General features: G+C 37.6%; 1 protein-coding gene and 1 long non-coding RNA gene across 7 annotated transcripts in view; one reads left to right on the top strand and one right to left on the bottom strand.

The window, feature by feature from the left end:
- Nucleotides 1–18,871, top strand: part of LOC131533180 (RNA-binding Raly-like protein) — a 141,317-nt gene extending 122,446 nt beyond the window's left edge. For 4 of the 6 annotated variants that reach the window (XM_058765332.1, XM_058765331.1, XM_058765329.1 and 1 more), the window contains 6 exons: nucleotides 811–858; nucleotides 2,634–2,812; nucleotides 13,616–13,729; nucleotides 15,361–15,530; nucleotides 16,925–16,959; nucleotides 17,500–18,871. In XM_058765332.1, the coding sequence (XP_058621315.1) occupies nucleotides 811–858; nucleotides 2,634–2,812; nucleotides 13,616–13,729; nucleotides 15,361–15,530; nucleotides 16,925–16,957 (544 nt within the window). In that variant the 3' untranslated portion in view covers nucleotides 16,958–16,959; nucleotides 17,500–18,871. Of the gene's footprint in view, nucleotides 1–810; nucleotides 859–2,633; nucleotides 2,813–13,615; nucleotides 13,730–15,360; nucleotides 15,531–16,924; nucleotides 16,960–17,462 lie in introns of all 6 variants that reach the window. The other 2 variants (XM_058765328.1, XM_058765330.1) reach the window with 2 other exon arrangements.
- LOC131533183 (uncharacterized) lies at nucleotides 2,911–23,693 on the bottom strand. Its single transcript, XR_009269064.1, has 4 exons — nucleotides 23,578–23,693; nucleotides 22,853–22,986; nucleotides 13,584–13,746; nucleotides 2,911–3,116 (listed from the first exon to the last, which is right to left on the bottom strand). It is a non-coding gene; the product is annotated as an uncharacterized LOC131533183 (long non-coding RNA).
- Nucleotides 23,694–24,964: the final 1,271 nt, after the last annotated feature.

A 24,964-nucleotide genomic window follows, 5' to 3' on the forward strand; every position in this document is an offset into this window, starting at 1 on the left:
TACAATAAGCAACACTGGAGAGCATCCCATCTTCTGTTTGACCTGCCAACATGCTCAACCAGCCTATAGCACAAAAGAAATGTAAAAAAAAAAAAGCAAATATATAAGATTCCACACTATTTATAGCTAATCAAATAAGCTTTTCATTTGAACTCCTTTCATTTTAAGATGTTCTTAGTAACATTTTCAAATCATGCAACAGAACATTCTGAAATTCATTTTCAGTTCAACGTATGGCTCATTTCTTATTGCACTCCACTGTACATAAAATAAAAATGACTGAAGAAGCATCCCTATTGCTTACCTTGTCAGTTGACATTATAAGTCTTCTGAAGAGATGTTTGGTGCTGCTGGTGCTCTAAAGGGTTCACACAAAGTTTACTGGTTGAAGTCGAAGTAGGGGTCAAACACAAATTGGAAAGTGTCTGCCTCACTGTCAGGATCTAAAACAAGCCAAAGTCTAACTCCAGGAGGTTTCTCACTGTAATTAATAAACAAAGCCGCTTTGATTGCTGCAGTAACTGTGTTCATGGGAGCTCTGCATGCTGTCTGAAGGCTGAAGATATTATTGATTTGTCTGTCAGCAGGGTGTTTAAATAACGTGTAGATGGATGGGATTGTTGTCAGATGATTTGAGTTTAACACATTTAAATCTCAGGTATAAATTGATTAGTGTTCATGTGTAAAATCTTCCTGTCTGGTCAACTGAGCTGTAAATATAAGTCTAAATCAAGGGGCTAATTTGCCCTCCATCACATCCTGACATAGCAAATCGCACTTTACACTGTGCCTTTGTTTTGTCTTTTTCAGTGGTTATGAATTTGATTATGATTACTACAGGGATGATTTCTACAATAGGTATGTATGCATTTATTTACCTTTAATTTGACTGCACACATTTTGAAACACTCAAGTCCTTCAGCAGCATGATCTTTCATGTATTACGTTAAGATTTGTCAAATGTCAGTATGTAAAGATGAAAAGATGCATACAAATTAGGGCTGTCAGTCGATTAAATTTTTTTTATCTAATTAATTACATGATGTTTTGATTAATTAAATTAATTTGACTGAAAATACCCACAAAAGATTATTCAAAGCTATTTTTGTGTTAAATGAGAAATGATCAGTTAGACATTACAAATTGTAGAAAATTGTAAAAATTTATTACACATAAACATTTAGGCTACAACAGCCTAACGTAAACTATGGAACATAAAAGAAGATAATTTGAGAAGCATCTCAGTATTTTTTGTTCATACAATGAAAGTCATTGGTAACCAAAACCGCTTTATTACCAACAGTTTTCAAAATATCTTCTTTTATGTTCCACAAAAGAAAAGTTTGAAACAACATGAGGGTGAGTAAATAATGACAGAATAAAATTTTTGGGGGGTTAACTGTCCCTTTAATGTTTTTATTTTTATTTATTTATTTATTTATTAAATTTTTTTTCATGGAATTATACTCTAAATTAAAAACTAAATCTGCCAGCAGGTGGCGGTAAATGTCTTTGAGTCATTCGATTCAAACAGCTGATTCATTCAGGAATGAAGTAAATGGCTCTCTTTATGAATGGGCCTTTGAATCATTGGTTCACACAATTCGTTCAAAACGCGGATTCATTCAGAAACTAAACACCGCTGAGTTGCTCGGAGACCCGCAACAATTCTGCTATGGCTTTAAAGGTTATGTTCTCTGCAAAATTGTGCAAAAAACATTATATTATGTTTAAAATAACGCAATATTAATTTCTTATTGACTGAACTGTTGTATAAAATCACATTTGCACTCGTGGTATTCGGACATAAACAGCCCTCGTCTGATATTGCTCTAGCTGCTGGTGTGATATAAATATGAGACAAAAACACACACAGGAGCATTTTTTGCACCAATATCTTGAATTTTAGGGCATAACTGCATTTATGGAGTTGTTTCCCTGCATCATATTTGTCAACAGTATGAAATATAAGATGATGTACAGGTCTGGGGGCAGGGCCAGTGCGTTAACTGCGTTAAAATATTTTAATCACGTAATTGTTTTCATAACTAATTAAGTTAACACGTTAAACTGACAGCCCTAATACAAATATATGAACGTAATTAAAAATGACATTAACAGATAATCAGTGATATAATTTATCTTAAACGCCTACAGTTCGTCCTTGGAAGAATATTGAGAAAGCAGATATTGTGGAGAAAAATTCATAAGCTTTTAGTAAAGCTCGTCTTTAATTTCTAAAAAGCCCTGTTTTATTTCGCTCTTTTGCTTCTTATGAGCTCATCGTTTATTAGCAGAGACATTTACTAAATGTCAGCTGGGTGGAGAGCTGTGAATATCCAGGCGAGATTGATGCGAGAGCAAGGGCATGTGCCTTTGTTTGACATTTTCTTGTACCTTCTTTCTTTTCTGTAACTTCTTTTGAAAAATTCGCCTGCCATGATGACGAATTTCAAAAGTAGCTCCGCTAATTGCAGGGAAACCAGAAATTAGGAGTCAGAAATGTTTTCAGGGGTGAAAAACCTTTAGAATTCCATATAATTCAGAATCAAAAGCCTGGTTTTGAGCGTTAATGATGTTATGACGCCTGTTTTAAACTCTGCACATCTCCTTTGGTTCTTTTATCCGGTTAGGCTCTTTGACTATCACGGACGGGTGGCTCCTCCTCCGAGGGCAGTGATTCCTCTGAAACGCTCACGAGTGGTGCTTCCATCCACTCGACGCGGGAAGAGTTCATTCCCTATTAAAACCTCCTCCTCCTCTTCCTCAAGACCACCATCATCATCATCGTCCTTCTCCTCTGGGATGAAATGTAAGCCATTATAAATATCACATATATGTCTAAATATAAAGAAAACTTAGAATTCAATACAAGTTCACAAAATAACTTGCTGTCTATAGAATGAAATATTTAACTGCAATTTATTTCATAATTTTATTGAGTAAACACAATGTTGAATTTAGATGCATTTTAAGGAAAGAAAGAAAAAAAAAACTTTGCATTTATTCTTGTAGTAGAATATGTGTGCAAATATATAATGGGTCAATTTCTCGCAGACATGTTGCTCTTCTCTCTTCACAATAGTACACACTGTCCTGTTCTCCTCTCAGCTTGTCTGAAAGTACAGAAACCATTATTGAGTACATGCAGTTATAAACAAACACTATTTCAGGCTCCGTATACAGAAACAAACTTCATTAAAAAGCACAAAAAATGCTATGAATTTAATGTAATATTTTTAATATTTATATATTATCAACTGCTTGATTTATTTTGATGTTGTCATAAAATACCTATTTTTCCAATATAAAGTTAGATATGTTCAGCTTTATCTGCATACATATAGTATACTGGCATAGGATGATACTATATAGCAAACCTGAACTGTTAGATTTCTTGTATAATTGCAAAATGAAAGCTAAATTATCTCCCTACTCTACTCTGCTAAATGCAACTATAAGACATGAGGGTATTAAGATATTATAAACATTAACATCATGATTTTCTGTGAAGCTGCTATGAAACAACGTGAAAAGAGCAATAAAAGTAAATTTGACTTGACTTGACTGAAGATTGCAAATGCCACTTGGAAATTTTTTTTGGTATTTTGGTGTGTAATGCAATGACATTCATACGTTTTCATACATCTACTGCAAAAGGACATTAATAATACAGTGCATGTTGCAGGAATCGCTCCCACAGATCCACAATGCGCTTTATACCATTAAATCACTGAACTCTGGCTTTGGCAGTCTGTGGCACACTATATGAAATGCATGAGCTTTATTCCTCACTGCCAACTGCTGGTTTGTTGTCTGGCACAGGTGAAACATGCCGGTCAGTAGCTCTCTCTTACAGGTTCCACCGAGTGAAAAAGAGACTTTTTTTATATTTCATGGGAGCAAAAATCAAGAACATATTGATTTTTGTAAGCATTCTGAGACTTGCGGCCGTCTGAAATGCTCCTTTAATTCTGCCTGGGATGCGAGCCAAACGGCAAGACAGAACATCATGCGGTCGTGTTTGTAAATTAGAATTCATAACACTAATTCAGATTTTATCTCTAACCCACAAGTAGCAGCTTTCACAGCATCTGTCAGCATCCCGCCGTCTCCTCCGAGCGCGGAGCTCAGAAGTCGAGATTAGCCGTGGTGCATGACACTAATGCTCTTAGCTGTAGTGCTGTGGCCTCTCCGGGGGCTTTTCTTATATCAGTGCAATTCACGGGCAAAAATATCCATGGCATGTACACAAAAGTGCCACTGTTTACCTTAATCTGCATTTCACTGGTGTTCTCCCTTCTCTTCACAGCGCTAACTGGAGATTAGCTTTATACCACACCGAAATAGCATTTAATTTGGCCTGAAAAGTTTACTTTGGCTGTTTTGCTCAAAACCACTAAATATTTTGCAGTTGTTCTCTGTTTAAGATCAGAATTGTGATGTTTTTCATTGCCGCCAAAACACTGATTGCTATGTAGTAGAGGAGATGTGAAAACACAACTACTGCAATTTGTGTCCCAAATAGAGGTCAGCCATAAACCAGAGTGACATGAATAGCAAAACCTGTTTATTTGCCTCTTTCTGTGAAATAATTTCGGGAATTTGACTTGCGCTGTGACATGCTGTACTCCATCTCAATATTTTAAACAGGATTTTGCTAATTCTATTATGCATGAAGCTTTTGTGGCCCCATATTAATATCATGAGCCTGCATGGAATATTTGGACTTTTTCATTTGTCACACTATAAGGACCATTTAAAATGAACTGCTGGCAAAAAGGAAAAACTAGCAGACCGGGGCTAGTAATCAAACTTTTTATTCCACTGAATATTTCTCAAGGTAAGAACGCTGCTGTTTAATTTCTGTCTGTAAGATTTTATTAATGTTTTTGAAAGGAGTCTCTTATGCCTACCAAGACTGCGTTTATTTAATATTATGAAATATTACTACAATTTCAAAGTACTGTTTTCTACTTTAATAAATTTTCAAATTTAATTTATTCCTGTGATGAAAAGCTGCATTTTCAGCATCATAACTTCAGTCTTCAGTGTCACATGATCCTTCAGAAATCATCCTGATATGCTGTTATTTCATATTTGCTGCTGTAAGAAACATTTCTTATTGTTATCAGTGTTGAAAACAGTTGTGTTCCTTAATATTTCTGTGGAAACTGCATTTTTTTCTTATGATGAAAAGAATAAGTAGATTCTAGGATAAATACAAAGTTAAAAAGAACAGCATTGATTTGAAATAGAAATCTTTTTGTAACATTATACACGTCTTCACTGTCACTTTAGATCAATTTAATGCATCCTTGCTGGATAAATGGATAAAAATGAATAAATACATACAAATGAAGATAATATGATATTATGATATTCAAATCCTGTTTAAAGGACAGAAATGACTATAATTAAGAGAGCTTAGAAGTTACCTTACAGTTACTGAGATACAGAGTTTGTGACAACTAGTCCCTGCCTCCCCTAGACTTCCCATTACATTTTAATCTAGAATCTTGGAAAACAACACTTTGTGCGTCATAATCCGCCGCATTTCATGTACGACGCGTCACACATCCTCTAAAAGATTCACAAGGAAACAGCTTGAAACAAGTGATAAAAGAGAGTTTCACCAGCCCTTGTCATCTGTCAAAAACAAATTGATGCTCAGCTAGTGTTTCGTAGGTTGCCCAGATTAAAACTCCTTCAGAATTCACGTTTGCAAAGCTTGAAGGCAATTTTTGGACATGTTGTATTTGGAGCTTCGGAGCAATTTGAATTGTTGTACACAGACACATTCATTCAATTTCAGTAGATACGATGCTCCGTCAACTGAACACCTACACACGCAGAGCTTTCTGCCTCGGGCGGGTGATGGCAGGTGACACCATTTTGTGAGGTAGTGGAAAAGCTGGCAGCGGTGTGACAGCAGTGCTGGGTCACGCTGTGTTATCAGGGCTGAAGGCGGTGACAGCAAAGCGACAAGCTTCAGCTTTCTCAAGGAGGGGAACGGCTCGAAAAATACTGGGAAATACAGACTAATGAATTTTTCAACAAAGCATTTATATGTATCCTGGAGCTCCAATTATCATGAAGAAGCAGGTTTTTTGTGTCAAGAGGTGCAGCACATAGAGGTCCATTCAACCCACGCTGCATTTCCCTGCATCGTTTTTTTTAGAAAAAAGATTAGTTTTTGCCTCTGTCAATGAAAATAGTTCCTGAATGATTCATTGTTTTGTGAATTATTAAATAAAGACAGTCACTTGTTGCGTCCCTGAACGAATGAGCTTTTTTAAACAAATTCATTTGAATGAATGATTCAGCGATTCACTCATAAAGGCAATCTACTGTTTTGTTCATGAATGAATAAACTTGTTGAAGCATGTAAGTTATATTTTTTTATTTAATAAATTAATGTAAATTAGCAAGGTATTTAAATGTATCTATTAAATGAATGATTCAAGGACTCATTCATAAAGATGCCACGTTTAGTTCCTGCGTTTAATTAGTATTTTTGGTTGAATGAACCATTCAGTGACTCTCTCATAACGATAGTCTGGTATTTCACAAATTTATTAGTGTTCTTAAACAAATCACTCAATCAATGACTTACTTTAAAAAAAAGGTGTTTCGTTGGTGAACGAAACACGATGTTTTTGAACAGATCGATTAAATAATTCAAAGGCTTAATCATTAAAAACAGTTACTTGAGTTTTTGAATAAATCTCTTGAATTAATAAAATGAATGATTCAAGGACTTGTTCATAAAGAAGCCACTTGTTTAGTTCCTGCATGAATTAGTATTTTTGTTGAACGAAACATTCAGTGACTCATAAAGATAGGCCCTGTCCCAAATGGAACATTTCATGTGCACTTGCGGTCTTACGGACTTACAATGGCCGCCGTGTGCAAGTGTCCATTAAGTCCACGAGATCGTAGGTTGTCCCATTCCTCATTTTAGAGTTCTGAAGGGTGCTCGTGAGCGCCCCCTTTGCGGCTGTTATGCGCCCTCGATCCGTACTTCTGCCGAGCCCGCACTGTGGCGAGCTCCACGGCAGACTTCTACCCGACAGTCAATGCGGCATTACGTCATGAAGGTGCGGACTCAGAGGAAGACCGCGAGGGTTTAGGGTGCCATTTGGGACAGGGCCATAGTCTGGTATTTCACAAATGAATTAGCATTTTTAAACAAATCGCTTGAATGATTCAATGACTCATTAAAAAATGTTGTTTCATTTGTGGATGAAACAGAATGTTTTTGAACAGATCGACTGAATGATTTAAAGGCTTAATCATAAAAGCAGTCACTTGAGTTTTTGAATGAATCTCTTGAATTAATAAAATGAATAGAATTAACAATCCTGCATGAATTAGTATTGGTTTAATAAACCATTCAGTGACTCTCTCTTATAAAGATAATCTGCTATTTCACCGAATTAAGTAGCATTTTTAAAGAAACTTTGAATGAATGATTCAATGATGCATTTAAAAAGTAAATGTTGTTCAGTTTGTGAATGAAACAATGTTTTTGAACAGATCGATTCAAATTATTCAAAGGCTTAATCATAAATACAGTTTTTGAATGAATCTCTTGAATTAATAATGCATTAAATGAATGATTCATAAAGAAGTCTCTTGTTTAGTTCCTGCATGAATTAGTACTTTTGAAGAAATTGGTTGAATGAACCATTCAGTGACTCATAAAGACAATCTGTTATTTCACAAATTAATTAGCGGTTTTAAACAAATCACTTGAAGGAATGATTCAATGACTCGTTCAGAAAAAAATGTTGTTTCATTTGTGAATGCTTCTGAACAGATCATTTGAATGCTTCAATGGCTTAATCATAATCATCGACAGTCACTTGTTTAGGTCCTGAATGAATTATTGCTTTCCCGGGCCGCCAACAGGGTCGGGCTCGTGTCGAATACTCCACCGTGTCCTGAGCCCTCGAGGCTGGACGATTGGTTTCTCGGGGTGGCACAAGCTGGTTCTCAGCCACCCACCCCGGTTTCTTTCTTCCCGGAGCTGCATGAAGAGCTCACTGGTACGTGGAAGGCACCTTTTACTGCCCGATACCGTGCCGGTGGGTCCTCCTCCCTCACCACCCTTGATGGCTATGTGGCTAAGGGTTACACACGCTTCCCCCCTGTGGAGCGGGCCGTTGCTATGCAACCCTAACTCCACCTGGCGGGGGGAGCCATCTCTCCCTTCCCGGGCCTGTAAGCACTCGTCGGACCTTACCGGCAAGGCTTACCAGGTCTGTGGGGAAGCCGCTTCCGCCTTACATGCTATGGCGTTGTTGCAGGTCCATCAGGCCAAGGCACTGAGGGACCTGCACGAGGGTGGTCATGATCCGCAAGTTCTTCAGGAACTTCGTGCCGCGACGGACCTCGTGCTTCGGGCGACGAAGGTTACGGCGTGGTCAGTGGGTCGTGCAATGTCCACTTTGGTGGTCCAGGAACGCCATCTCTGGCTGTGTCTGGTCGACATGAGGGATACCGACAAGGTCAGGTTCCTTAATTCCGTGTCCCAGACCGGCCTCTTCGGCGATGCGGTCGAGAAATTCGCCCAGCAGTTCTCGGCTGTACAGAAGCAGTCTGAGGCGATCAGTCACATCCTGCCACGGCGGTCCGCTGTTGCATCCACCCTGCCACCGGCAGCACCTCAGCCTCCTCGTCGCCGAGGGCGACCCCCTTCGGCTGCCCCTGCTCCCGCGCCACAGCAGCAGCCTCCACCCAAGCGGCACCGTGGAGCCAGTCATAAGCGGGGTCCCCAGCCCGTCCAGGCCCCCGCCAAGAGGGGCGGCAAAGCCAGGAGCAAGAGGCCCTAGGACGGGCGACCCGGAGATGGTTGGGACTGCTCTTCAGGAGATGGTGACTGCACCGCTTCTTCCCCCAGAGGAGGGCCGGGTGTTCCCTTTTCTTTTTGTTCCGCAGCGGTTCAATAAAAGAGCAGTTTCCATCATCTCCGGGTCCGAAGAGGGCTTGGAGAGTAGTGGGAGGAGTAAAACCTCTCCACTCTCATCCACCTCTTCTATCGCCAGCGGACAGCAGCGCGCAGTTCGAGAAGGTCACCCAAGCCTCTCCTGCACCCCCTGTCCGACCGTGGAACCAGGTAAATGTTGCACAGCACACTCAGACCCCGCTACGGGCTGCTTCCCAAAGAGAGCCCCTGAGCCGCGTCCCTGCCTTCCACCTCGCTGCCCCACTGCGGGTATGCCTACGGTCCCCTTGGTCCCGCTTGTGTGGTCTCTGCGAGCCTGGTTAGTGCTCCCCAGTCCGTCTCGCTGGCTCATTCGGACCATCAGGCTCGGCTATGCGATTCAGTTCGCCCGGCGTCCCCCCCAAGTTCAGAGGTGTCCACTTCACTTCAGTGAAAGCTGTCGATGCCCATGTCTTGCATGCGGAGATTGTAGTCCTACTGGCGAAGGACGCGATAGAGCCGGTCCCTCTAGCCGATATGAGGTCAGGGTTTTACAGCCCTTACTTCATTGTACCCAAGAAGAGCGATAGGTTACGACCGATCTTGGACCTGCGAGTTTTGAATCAGAGCCTTCACAAGCTACCATTCAAAATGCTCACGCAGAAACACATTTTCGAGTGCATCCGTCCCCGAGATTGGTTTGCAGCGATCGACCTGAAGGACGCGTACTTTCATGTCTCGATTCATCCTCGACACAGGCCGTTTCTGCGCTTTGCATTCGAGGGTCGAGCATATCAGTACAAGGTCCTGCCCTTCGGGCTGGCCCTGTCTCTCCGCGTCTTCACGAAAGTCATGGAGGGAGCCCTTGTTCCCATGAGAGAACAGGGCGTTCGCATCTCAACGACTGGCTCATTCTTGCTCAGTCTCGGGAGCAGTTGTGCGAACACAGGGATTTGGTGCTCGGTCACCTCAGCCAGTTGGGCCTTCAGGTCAACTGGAAAAAGAGCCTTCGCACATATTCGAGCCTACTTGCACAGACCTTGTGCAAAGTCAGGGAGGATGAGGAGCAGGTCCTGCTAGTTGCGCCCTATTGGCCCAACCGGGCCTGGTTCCAGGAACTCACGCTCCTCATGACAGCCCCTCCCTGGCGAATTCCTCTGAGGAAGGATCTTCTTTCTCAGAGACGGGGCACCCTTTGGCACCCGCGTCCAGGCCTCTGGAAACTCCATGTCTGGTCCCTGGACGGGACGTGGAGGTTCTAGGTGACTTACCCCCTGAGGTACTTAACACCATCGCTTCAGCACGTGCACCATCTACGAGACGTGCTTACGCCTTGAAGTGGAACCTGTTTGTCGAGTGGTGTGGTGTCTCGAAGACCCCGAAGATGTTCGATCGGTGTCGTGCTTTCCTTCTTGCAGCAAAGGTTGGAGCGTAGGCTGTCTCCCTCCACCCTCAAAGTTCATGCTGCCGCTATTTTTGCATGCCACGACCAGGTCTGTTGGTAAGCACGACTTGGTCATCAGGTTCCTTAGGGGGGTGAGACGGTTAATTCCTCCTCGACCCCCCTCCATACCCTCTTGGGACCTTGCTCTGGTGCTTCAAGCACTCCAGATTGCTCCCCCGGAGGAGGCAGACCCAGCCCTGGCTTTGCTCTGTCCAGTTCGTGCCTTGCGACTGTACATAGACAGAACTCGAAGCCTCAGGACCTCAGACCAGCTCTTTGTCTGTTACGGAGGCCAGCAGAAGGGAAAGGCTGTCTCCAAGCAGAGGATGGCCCACTGGATAGTGGACGCTATCCCCTTGGCTTACCAAGCACAAGGCGTGCCCCTGCCCGCTCAGGTTGCATGCCCACTCTACGAGAGGCGTGGCATCCTCCTGGGCGCTGGCTCATGGTGCCTCACTGACAGATATTTGTAGAGCTGCAGGCTGGGCGACACCTAACACGTTCGCTAGGTTCTATAGCCTTCGTGTCGAGCCAGTCTCCTCCTGTGTTCTCACCTCAGGTCAGAGGCACGGAGAGGTCCCGGCTTAGTGTCGGCTTGCTGCGTTACATACGCTTATTGCTCCAGAGAGTCCCTACAAGGCAGACCCTGTTGAGTCCTCCGATCACCCTAAGGCAGCCAGACGTGGCGGAGTTGTATCCTTAAGAACCGGATTTAGGCTAGATTCCACATGTGTGACCCTATGGGGATCACATATGGGTTATTCCATGGGTTGCTCCTAAACAAACCCGTGTCTTTCCCTCTGGGAGAACCCACCTCTCGTCAGGTTGGAGTCACCCCAGTACTTTCATATGTAGTACAGCCCTATGGGGTTAGTCCATATGTACTTCTCCACATAGCTCCTTCGGGGAAGGATGTGGCTTCCACATCGTTCCTTTCCAGTGAAAGGGTACGCTCTCCCAGTGTTATCCAAAAGTCTCACTGAATGGGTTTTGGGGAACAGCAGTGATCGACACTCTCTGTGTTTGCCCTGTCCCACCGTCCTTAAGCAAGGGGGTACAGGAGGCTGGCTACAGAGCGCTGGAAGGGGGCAGCTAGGAGCTAAGGAGGGAACGGAGACGTACGTCCCGTCGCCACAGTCGCTGGACCCCGCTGATGCTGCTGCCTTACCTGTTCGGCTCCTCAGCGAAAACCTGAAGATGCAACGCACCTGCTGCTCATTATATACCCGCGCTGCGAGGTGCTGCATTTGATTGCATGCCAATGTGCATTGGCTCGTTTTAGTTACACTCGAAGCAGATTGGCCTCTCTAGCGAGATTCCTATACGTCGGTCAGTCCGACGTACATCTCCATTCCCTCCTTCAGGGAAAGAGGGTTACCTATGTAACGGAGACGTTCCTGAATAAATGATCGGCTTTTTTTTTTTTTTACTAATCAGTTGAATGATTAGTTTTGAAAGACAATCTGTAGTTTAGTTGTCAAATAATTCAACATTTTTGAATGGATTGGTTAATCATTTAATGTTTTGCTCCTGAATGAATTGGTTGAATAATTCAGTGACACACTCTTAGACAGTTTTTTGAATCAGAATTTTTGAGTGAATCATTTGAACGAATGATTCCTTGACTCGCTAGCCACCACATACTAACATAAAGATGCAATGCAGAAAGAGTCATACAAACACAGATCTACGGAAGGTGAGGTTTTGGGCTGATTTCAAAACACATGAAAGCAGGACAATTCCACCTTGTTTGAAGACAACTAAACCATTTCCATATTTTTAAACTGATCCAGTGTTGGATATTATTTGATACCCCTTTTTTCAGCCTATTTGGGTTTTCCTTTATGACCAAGGTCATTCTGGTCTGCCCAGAGAGACCTGCTGATTTAAAGTGTTTATTAGATTCAGTGTGCATTCAATGGTGTAGTCATCTGAGGGAGATTAATCTGACAGCTGTCAGATGGAAAAAAAGCAGTGGACATATTTAAAGCACTGAATATTCACAGAAATTAGCAGCATGAATTAAGCTAGCAGGCATTGAGCAGAGACTTTTTCATCCCATGAGACGCAGTGGATTCATTGCATGGAGAGTCTTTCAGGGTGACTCCCGGATTTTAAACTGTATAGTTTCTCTGTTGGACTGAACTACAACGTAAGTGTTAGCAGACCAAATCTATAGCCAGGTTGCAGTTGAAGACATGTAAAAAAAAATTGTTTTTTGAAGTTAATATAGCAAAGATTTTCTGAGTATGTTTTACACAAAATTCTGTCTTTCTACTTCAAAATTTCATGTTTAATTCAATGTGTTACTTGCACTTTCATAATTATGGTACTGGTAATTATTTGTGAAATTTACTATAAATTTCTGAGTGAAAATTGTTTCACTGTTTTTTTTTTTAGTGTACAAACATCCTTTTTACAGTAATGTTTTATTCCATTTTTGCAATATACACACACATTATATATACAATATACTGTATATATACAGTGTATATTTGTTTTTGGGTTGTTTTGCATCATGGGATAATCTGACACTGAATTAAACATACATTTTTTAAGTACAAAGATTGAAATATATTTTCTTGTAATAGTATTTAAAAAATTTTTACTGTGTGTGTGTGCCATGTTTTATATATAAAATACTGTTACTATATATTCTATATAGAAATATAAGAAATATCTTAAAAGACTGTAAATATATACACACACATTATATATATATATATATATATATATATATATATATATATATATATATATATATATATATATATATATATATATATATATATATATATATATATATATATATATTATTATTTTAAGAATATATTTATATATTTTGCAAAATATATATATATATATATATATATATTGCAGTATGTAATGAACAGCATGTTAATATTAAATCCCAGAGTCAAGTAACAGAAAAAAAGTTTCAAACTTGATCATGTGTATTTCCAACAGGCTGAAAACAGGTCTTGTTAGGTTTTATTGACTGATAAAAGCCGTATCCATGAAAACACGAGGAGTATCATGGTCTTACTTGCATTGGCTGTTATCAACCAGCATGTCTGAATGAGATTAGGGATAAAACTAAATTACAAACAGCAGGACAGGGAATTCTTTGAACAAGTCTTCTTCAGACTTGAGTTATCTGTGGTGATAGAAGGATGTGCATGGATGCGCTGTAATCTCCTCAGATCTTACCTCATGTGTGTTCATTGCATTTTCTTTTGCAGTGAAGTCCGATCAACTCCAGACTATCAAACGTGAACTGACTCAGATCAAGATGAAGATCGACTCTCTTCTGGGCCGCCTGGAGAAGATCGAGAAACAGCAGAGATCCGAGTGCGGTGAGACAGACAGAGAACTATAAGAGAACAGAAATAAAATCCAGTTTAGTGGGATAGGGTTGCAAACATCGGCTCTACGGGGAGAAATATTGGGAGTGTATATGCGCTATCCATCTCTGTGACCGGCGAGGAGACAGCAGCCAATTTATCAGAACTGTTATACAGGCAATCTTGCACTGTTTTACTATAGCAAATCACATTTCGCTGTTCGCCAGTAGATGAGAGCACTGTTTTCATCTAGCAGACACACTGAGGAACGGCATAACGCTAGTCGCACATTCACGAGTCAAACTTTAGGTCTATTGCATGGGCTTGATCCATACAGATTCAAGAAAAAGAAAATGACCGTTCTTTCATCATTTACTCTCCCTCATGTCGTTCGAAACCCATATCACTGACTTTCTTTGGTAGAACTTCTACAGTTTATTGTAATATAAAGCCTACTATATATTTTCTAAGCAAATTTCTAAGGCCTCTCAATTATCAATCTGATAAAAATTTTGCAGAGAAACCTGTTGCACACAATCTATTACATGGCTTCTTTCATCTAATTGATAGTTCAGACTTTTTTAGCAAGTAAAAAATACTTTTAGTATAATTCTAAAAACAGGTTGTACGTGTGTTTTTTTTTGTTTGTTTGTTTTTGCTGTCAAATCTTTACTTATTTTTATAAAGTAAACATAAAAATTATTTTTATATTGTTAGTAATATTTCAAGATGAACACTGACAGGACTGAAACAATTGAAACAATTTTTTTATCCATACATTTTATTTTTTTATTTTTAATGTTAAAAAATGTTAAAATGTATCAAAAATGATATAGAGATTTGAGCATAAAACTAAGCATTTAAATATCTTAATAGTAATCCATAACTGGGAGATATAGATTGAAAACTTATTTATATATATATAGTTGTCTGCAATACTATTATAAAGATCACATTGATTTACATTCTAAAAATTATTAAAAATTCTTTTAAAAATTGTGTAATCAATATTCACTCACAAATTGCTAGTAAATTTCACAGATAATTACAAAGAATTGGTAAGAATTAAACATGAAATTTAGAAGTAGAAAAATAGACTGAAATAATATTTTATTGTAAAATGTTCTCCAATAATCTGTTTAATTTACAAATCAAAAAACATTTTTTATAGTGAACTTTTTGACCATATAAATATCAGCATTTGCACCAAAGTGCATATTTTTGCTCAGTTTGAATAAAACCAAGGTGTTTTTTCGTCCTCAAGTATTCTTACTGTATCATACTACATATATGAGCCATAAAACCTGATATATCAAATATGATATTCAATATACATCATATTTCTTGGAATGAAAGAAAGTATAACGGGTTTAGAAATGACAAATTTGAAACATTTTTGAGTGAAAACATTTTAATTTTTACATTTGGTCATTTAGCAGACGCTTTTTTCCAAAGCGACTTACAAATGAGGACAATGGAAGCAATCAAAATTTTTTTTTAGCTATCTATAAAGTGCTATCTAAGTTTTTAGGTGGGGAAAAAAAATCATTTTGGGATGAAAAAAAAGCAATTTGTGCTCTCAGTATGACCAATATTTGTGATATGAGCCATAATCGTCTCATATCTCTGTGTCGTTCCTTCAGAACCTCATAGGAAATATGAGGACAACTGCGACTCTTTGCACGAGGGGTCGATATCAGAGGCGGCAGACAATTCCGGAGAGGAGGGAGGGGAAGGACAGCTGGATGCGGAGGCAGGAGAAATGACGGATGGTGGTGAGGATGACTACGACGAGGAAGGCAGCACTGATCTGGTACGTTGGCCCCCCGTGGGGCCTTACTGGCAGCAGCGGCTCTGAAAAGCCCCGCTGAAGCTAATTCTGTAGATTTATTCATGGTTGCGGACATGAGAGACACAGGGCCGGGAGAGCAGAAGCTGACAGGGTTCCGCTGGGCTGCTTCCTGCTCTCTTAACCCTCACCTGTCACGCTCTGTAATTAAAACCCGAGTCAGAACCTCTGGAGACACTGGGGTCCAGCAGCACCGCGACCAACAGCAAAGTCAAATTAAGATTTAGGATGTGCTTCCCACTGAGGAGACAGGCTGACTGTATTTTAATGAGCTCCTGCGTTGGTTAAACTGGAGGGAAACGTCGCGGCGAAATCCCGCTGGAAAGATTCCCAACAGTGTTACAGACATTTCAGGTCAGAGCGTGACCCTCCAACGCAGCTGGGTTTGGTAGATACCCAAACAATACAGATACAAATTGGCTAGACTTTTTAAAAGAAACTCTAGAGAAGTGATTTTGGACCCTGAATATGTTTCTACAAAAGGGAACTTGAGGTCACAGGATTGTTTATGTATTATGATGAATGTGAGTATTGACCGAGTAAATCTCAAGGTCTTTTGAGATCTTGAGCTGCTCTTTCTCAGTAGATGAATGGCTAGACTATCAGAATACATCTGCTTTTCTGTTGCCGTGCAGCTTTTGTTAATATTCATGTGCCCGTCTGAGAAAGTATGGGTTGTTTGATATGATGTGAATGAATTTGAATAAAGTCTTCATGGACCACCTGAGGCATTTTACACACAAAATGGTTAGATTAATTGGATACCTCTTTTAGATCTGATACCAAGTTAATACTGTACCTCTATTAGATGGAGAGTTTTTGTCATTTCTGGGAATAAAATGGATGGTTCAATACACTGAAAAGCCATAATTAAATAGGTCTAAACTGCAGATGATCAGAACGTAACAAAAACATATTAGTCTATTAATATAACCTGTGAAATAGTTATAGTTTTTTATTTTAATATATCGTAAAATTTAATTTATTCCTGTGATGCAAAGCTGAATTTTCAGCATCATTACTCCAGTCTTCAGAGTCACATGATCCTTCAGAAATCATTCTAATATGCTGATTTGCTGCTCAAGAAACATTTAGTAGCCTATTATTAATGTTGAAAACAGTTGTGCTGCTTAATAGTTCAAAGGAATTATTTAAATTAGAAATCTTTCGTAACATTATACATGTCTTTACTGGATATTTCTTTATTTATATTCTGGTATGGTTATGTGAGACTAAAACTGCTTATAGCAGTTTATTCAAATTGCATCTATAAAAGTGCATTTCTAATTTGAAAGATTAGATTTTGCTAAGCTGTTATGTATTCCTAAACTAATTTTCTTTTTTAATTTGTGTTTCAGATGGAGAATCATGTGTCTGATATCGACAACTGAATGTAAGTTTATTTTGTCCTCTGTATTTTATTTCATAGATGTATTTAAATGATTTTAGAGAGTATATGTGACCCTGGACCTCAAAACCATGCATATAGGTAAATTTTTTGAAATTGAGATTTATACATCATCTGAAAGCTGAATAAATAAGCAAGGACAATATTTGGCCGAGATTCAACTATTTGAAAATCTGGAATCTGAGGGTGCAAAACATCAAAATATTGAGAAAATCAACTATAATGAAGTTCTTAGCAATGCATATTACTAATCAAAAATGAAGTTTTGATATATTTACGGTAGGAAATTCACAAAATATCTTCACGGAACATGATCTTTACTTAATATACTAATGATTTTTGGCATAAAAGAAAAATCGATAATTTGACCCATCTACATCAATGTATTGTTGTGCTACTTATGACTGGTTTTGTGTCACATATATATATACTTTCATAAATTCACTGAATCATTTTCATGGCGACTGAATGAATCATATTGATCACAGATACAAATAAGTGCAATACAGTCTTCTGCATCCACAGAAGAAATCAACTCTGCATTGAACAGAAGACATGAAACTGTGAAGACGGACATCTCTTCTCAAACAGGCATGAAGGCTCTCGATCGGCTGATTAGATGCAGAGCAAATATTTTGACAAGTTTAGCATCCGCTAGTCACTTCCGCTGTTTTTCATTTAATAGTGTCTGGCACATTCAATCATAAATGATTTGCATATCTCCAGTAAAAAGCAAAGAAGTTCACATTTAATTTTGAAGTTCATCATGCAAACTCTAAAGTTTGGTTTTTCCCTCAAGGATAATTTTCCTTAAGTAAAGATGAAAGGTTTTTACAGTCTGTGTGTGGAAAATGAGCCTTAAATGTCAGAAAAATGTAACATGGCATTTTTGAAACCTTATATAATTCTAGAATTTTAAAGATTTTAAAATATGAGGTCTGACAATGAACACGTTTCATTAGAAGTCAAAACAATTTTTTTTGTGTGTGTGTGTCTGCTTGTTTTTGATTTCTTGCGTCTGTACCCCGTTTTTCTGAAAACCAATGTTTTTTTGTGTGTGTGTATAAAATCTGATTGTGTAATTGTACTACATGGATCGAAATGCATATAATTTTCCCAGACCAAATCAAGTAAAATAACTAGTCAAGTACTTGGTTTAATAAACACATTTTAGCTCCTTACTGCCACATTACTTTCATCAGACTTCTAAAACTTCTAAACTTCAGGATGACTGAACTATTGTCAGACCGCAGTAACTCTAAAAAATGAATTATGTCTTAATGTATCATAATTTGTAATGATACTGTAAAGATGATATTGTCACTGTATTTTGTTTTTATCATGCATAGCTGTGTGTAAATCAGTAGTAGTCATTGTTTCCGTTCTCTATGATGTCATTCAGTATGGAGTGTGTTATAATGAACTCTATTTTTGTATGGCAGATTTACAGAAAAAGCTTCAGAATATTCATATTCGTTCTGCTGACATTTTCATTCTGCTACTGTACATAATTTGTTTGTTTAAATCAGAATGTGGAAAGATGTGTATAGCACAAAAAAGAAAAAAGATTGATTGAAAATGGATCCATTAGAAAAATTTGATTCTTCTTTTCTATATTTTGAAATCAGTGTTTTGTTTGAGAGAAAAGTTACTCTATACGGTTTAGGTCGCTGGTCTCATAACACCTCAGCTCAGAGACCTAGTAATATTACTTCATATTGTATAGAAATGTAAACTATTTGTAAAGATATTTTTATGATTGGCATGTTAATTATTTTAATGTATTTTCAGTTGTTTCATCTGTTGTCTGGCTGTAGGCTTTGTGGTTTAGGAAAAGACTGCCATTATAATCACTATATAAAAATTGCAAAAATAAAAACTTTTTTTTTTTCTTCTATATTTATTGTCAAGCGGAACCGAATCAGCCTAAAAGGCATTGGATTTAAAGGAATGGTTAAACTTAAAAAGCTCATTTTCATCCAAGGTATAGATAAATTTGTGCATTACATCACTTGTCCATCAATGGAGCATCTGCAGTGAATGGGTGCCGTCAGAACGAGAGTTGATAAAAACATCACAATAATCCACATGATTCCAGTCCTTCAATTAGTCTTGTGCTGCACGTTTGTAAGAAACTAAATCATCATTAAGGGGTTTTAATTTTAAACTACTGCTTCCAGCTAAAATACAAGTCCATAATCTATAATAACACTCCTCCAGTAAGGAAGTCCATCCCCTGTAGTCCTCTCACAAATCCACTGTCATGTTTGTTTAGAACAGTTTTCTTTGTAAATGATGCTTGATCTGTGCATATTTCTCTCCTGAATCAGACAAAATGACTTTTTCACTGCAAAAAGCAACATTATGGATAGAGACTCATAGTTGTTAGCTGAAAACAATGGTTTGAATTTAAAAAGGTCTTGATTGTTTCTTACAAACTCTCATTCTGACGGCACCCATTCAATGCAGATGATCCATTGATGAGTAATGCTAAATTTCTCCAAATCTGTTCCAGTGAAGAAACAAACTCATCTACATATTATAATTTGGCCTGAGGGCTTTTTTTGTGTAGCTGTTCCTTTAAGAATAAAATAATATTTACTGGTGGTCATAAGGCTATCCGTGTGGCTGTGATTCATTCAAACACTAGAATGCATATTAAAATAATTGATCATTTATCAGCCTCAAAATACCACTTTTGAGTAACATTGAGTCTATAGAATATTCTTAACACAGCAGACAGAGAAAGCTGGCACTGTGTGTATGTAAGGTTGTGGGGAAGGAATCGCAGCACCTGTCGTGGGTTTAGATGCACCTGAGTGCAGCTGTAGCAGATGGTGAATCAAACACACTCAATTTATCAACATCAAAACCAAATGTCTGGGTTAATTAGGGCCACTGGCCACTTCACATGGAATCAGTTCATTGTATTAACTTCTTCCCGATCTCATTTCAGCAATATTCATGAGGCCATTACCACTAAAATGACAGATGCTGTCTAATTTGATTGATTAATTATATTAATATAAATGGAGAAAATGACCGAATAACCACTATGTAGTCATACTGACTTATGAAGGCCATATTTGCATTTATTTTCAGTGAAATCTCAAGAAAAAATTGATAGCAGCATTTTTATATGCAATGGCTTTATCGTAAACAAAATCACAACTATATCGCATGACATTTGTTGTTTACAAAATACTTTTCAGAATCCAATTATCATGATTTTATACATGGATGCATTATGAATGAGGGAAAGCATTTGCATTTGGATGGATTCCAGCTGCATTACTATTCCCCAAATAAGACTGAAAACAATTACAGGTTTCAAATTTCATATCGGCTTAGGAATTGGCCAAATAGTCACATTTTTTCATTACTCAGTATTGGCCTAATTTATTTTACAGTCAGCTGTATTATTATATCCTCCTGCAAAAAAAAAAAAATGGAAAGAAGGAATCCAATATCCAATTTCATATCCAAAAGTTAAAGTGGTTTTGCAGCATTATAAATACTCATCTCCCAGCTCACTGCACAAATCTTCATTAACATTTATATTATATTAGCTCAGGGCTCGATATGGACTTTTTTCCACAGGCCTTATTTGAGAAATATTCAAATGAAGTTGGTTGTTATGACAATAATCTGTGCAACGTTTTCTAATGACTCCCGCTACCAAAAAAATAAATAATAATGGAAAGAGTTTTGACAGGTCATCTGGAGTTGACTATGAAATAATACTATTTAAAATGTAACATTTCTTAAATTATCTTTGCAGACTTGATAGCAGGTTAAGTATAATAAATGGGACAGATAAACAAGTCAAGGTCATCTCCTGATCCAAACCAGTTTCCATGGTGAAAAATATAATACAACGACTATATATATAATACAAATATAATACAACAACTTTCACTCAGAAATTGCTAGTAAAATTTACAATAACATAGAAGTGACAAGTAACATTTAAATTGAAATGTTCACATTTAAGAAAAACCTAAAAGGTATTTTCTAGTAAAATGTATTCCATGTATATTTTTTATAAAAAATTTTTTTTAAAGTGTAACACTTCACAATAAGTCATTAGTTACTGTTAGTTAATGCTCATTGTTAATGAAATACATTTGTTACAGTTTTTTAAATGTCTGTTAATGTTACTTTAACTTTTGATTTTAATAAAGTACACTGTAAAAATGATTTTTCAAAGTTGGAAATACAACAGATTTTACAAGAAAATACCAATTTAGTTTTTCTACTTAATAATTTAATGTTTAATTCAATGTTACTTGCCGTTTCTTTGTCATTTTCTTTGCCATTTCTGCATGAAAATTTTCTACACCATTTTTCAGCATATTAATAAATGTTGAAATTAACATTAAGAATAATAAATGCTTTAGATGTACAGTATTTTTCATTGTTAGTTCATCTAATATTACTTTCTCCTGCTGTTGTTTACTTATTGTGACCATTTTTGAGTTTACAGAAAGGTGCTATATAAAATAAACTTATTGTTACTATTAGTAACAGACAGAACATTTAAAGTTTCATTACAGCGAACTGAGGTTAACTGCATTTTAATGCCAAATAAGCTCTGATTTCTTGTTATTCCACACATCTCTTTCATTTTTAAGTCTTGCACTCACCAGCTAAATCTCCATTCATTTAGATTTATTAATGCAACTCTAAGTCATTAAGAGTCTTCAGGCTGAGTAGTTTAATTACTGCTGTCTGAGGAACAAAAGCTGTTGACCCAGCTGTTCAGAAGCTCAGGTGGAAGAAATGGAAAATGGATTTTTTTTTTGGATCCAGTGCAGATTCAGAGAGAAAATTGCATATTGATTTCCTTCAACACTGGTGAAGTGGGAAAGGCTTCCATGTCCTCATCAGCTCCTGATGTCTGGGGTCTGTATGTCTCTCTGTAGACTGATGTTCCTTGAGTTTTGATTGAACGGACTGAACTGCTTCTGATGGGCAATGACTTGAAGAGGTCACGCGCCAGCAGCGCTCAATAATTATTATCTGCTATGATTTGAGATTTATGAGTTTCAGACATTGCAGATGTGTGCTGTCTGTTCTCTGGTGATGAGACATTACTCCATTTTAGGGCATATGACCCTCGTACACTCCATAATAATAATAATAATAATTTAATTTAAACTTTTTAAATGAAAATAACTATTAACTATAAAACCTTTTTTTATTGTTAAAAACAGTTTAAATTATCTTTATATAAATTGTTTTAATTTTATTAAGAATAAAAATGATTTAATGCCAAAGTAAATTTAGTTACTAAGTGATTTATTTTAAATTCTATGAATTTTGTTTTGTAAAAGCTCATATTATTAATTGATTAACTGAATTTCTAATAAATATATACACCATTTTAAAAATATTCAGTCTAGATTGATGAAAATTTGTCATACAATTAATGTCTTAATATTTATCATTTGGCTTGACCCCCTCAAAGAAGTCATAAAATGATTCAAGAAAAGTTTCATTTTAAAATGTTTAAGTTACCACAAATGTTATTAGACAAATCATAAATGTTAGACAAAAACATAAATGTTACATTAGACAAAAACTCAAAAACATAATAGAAACTCAGTACTATCCAACCATTTGTTAAAAGATAAGTTTAAAAAACTAAATTAAAATAATCTAAAATAAATCTAAATGAAAAAAAATCTACTGTCTGGTTTCTGTTAATGTAATTAATAATTTAAAAATTATTTATATCGTCAACCACAAATGGATTCATTATAAATTTAAGTGCACTACTATAATAAAATAAATTAGTGATTAAAATTCTTTAATTTTGTTGCATTAGTTAGGAATAGTTCATCCAAAAATGAAATTTTGCTGAAAACATACTCACCCTCAGGCCATCCAAGATGTAGATGAGTTTGTTTCTTCATCAGAACAGATTTGGAGAAATTTAGCATTAAATCACTTGCTCAGCATTGGATCCTCTGCGGTGAATGGGTGCCGTCAGAATGAGAGTCCAAACAGCTGATAAAAACATCACAATAACCCACATGTAATCCAATTAAAGTCTTGTGAGGTGAAAAACTTAATGTTTGTAAGATTAGGTAAATTAAAAAAACAACAAAAAAACAACCTAGAGCATGTTTCCATAAAAAGCTACAGTTAAATACAATTTAGCTAGCTGCTACTGGAGCGAAAAAGGCTATTCAGGTTGTGTGAGATGAAACCAAATAGACTGAAAATTAGCAGCAGTAATTCCTTCTCCAAAAGTTCACCACTCTAAAAGTCACTAGATAATAATGACTGAAGGCTCCAGCAGTGAAAGGGCAGGAGGAGGATCTCAGAGTCAATCCCGTTCCAGAGCTGATACCGGGATCAGACTTTCCTCTGTCTGTCTTCAGGTCATGCACCTGGCAGAAAGACTTCTCAAGGGTCTTTATGCAATCAGAGAGACTTTATGTAATCAATACTGGCGAAGGGAAATGGACTGAGTGTGAAGTAGCTGGTGTAGAGGAAGAAAAGTCTGGAATAATGCGGCTGCAACCGGTGAGCAGCACAACTCTCCGTGATTATTCTCAACAAGACTCATATGAAAGCATACAAGAATATACTTACAGCTGTCCTGATCTATGATTACTCCTCTGATTCCTGATCAAATCAGCATTGATGTGCCTCCGTCCTACACAAATCCACATCAGGCTTTGTCAGAAATGTAAATTTTCTCTCAAGCTGTCCAAGTAGAGCAAAAAAAATAATAAAATAGTCGGTGTTTCACTCTGACTTGTAGCATTGGTCATAGAACTAGGGCTGTCAAAGCAATCAGTAGTTTTTATACACATTCAGTTCCTTGTAAGACAAGAAAATTAACTAAATAATACAATGCATAATATTACATATATAAAGTTACGCAGTTTCTTTCTTTTGATGAGCACAAAAAAGATCAGACAGTTGACGGTAGCCATTGACTTCCATAGTATGGAAAAAAAATACTATGTAAGTCAATGGCTACCATCAACTGTTTGGTTACCAGCATTCTTCAAAATATCTTCTTTGCGTTCAGCAGAAGCAAAAAACTCATACGGGTTTGGAACCAGCAGGGGGTGAGTAAATGATGGCAGAATTTAAATTTTTCTTAGTTTAATGCATGCATGCTTAAGGTTTTCAGTTCATCAGTGCATTTTCTTCAAAGACATATTTTCGTCAAAATGCAATAACTTGGTCCACGAGTGAAATGACTTTTGCTTTTGGTTTCCCATCCACTCTCATCTACGAATCTTAAAACTCAGAAAGAAAATCCTAAATTAAGTTCAGAAGAGATCTCTCCAGCTATTCGAGCGCTTATGAAAGCACAGTATATGCAACATTGTGGTATAGTCAAGTCTAAGTCATTAAACATTAAAGAGTTTTCTTTAGAAGTCCAAGAAGACGCTTGCGTACAGTACAAGTTGTAATTCAACCTCAAAAAAACGCAGGAGAACATGTAGTTCTCACTTACTGAAGGTCAGCCATGGTTTAGATTAATGGTGCTTTTCTTTACGAGCTCTGGAGCAGCTAAATCAATTTGAGTCTTAATGTGAACAAAAGCAGCACCTTTTTTCATCTTGGTGGCATTCAGGGCATAACGAGATGTGATGTGAGGACGTAGGGTTAATCACCAGATTGTCTATAATTATGAATGTCTGCGGTGAGCAGTGAGTCATTGGTGTGTGAAACGAGCTCCGCTCAGACCTTTAAAGAGCTTGAAATGCACACACACAACCTCGGGCTTCTCAAACAATCTCTAATTGGCCGGTTAAACGACTTACATTGTGTACTTTTGGAAATTTCTGTATTGTAAATACGGGGAAAGCCTATGTGCGTCTTTTCACAGTAAAACGTACCATATTGGGAAACAACAGAGACTGAAATTGAGGAAATCTGTGTTATTATAGTATCAGTTTCAGGCCCCAGATTTACACGCCGCTAGAAAGGCACGTAAAACAAAACAAATGGTGGTTGGTCG

Source organism: Onychostoma macrolepis, chromosome 24, assembly GCF_012432095.1.
Source record: "Onychostoma macrolepis isolate SWU-2019 chromosome 24, ASM1243209v1, whole genome shotgun sequence".
In the NCBI taxonomy this organism is placed as follows: Eukaryota; Metazoa; Chordata; class Actinopteri; order Cypriniformes; family Cyprinidae; genus Onychostoma; species Onychostoma macrolepis.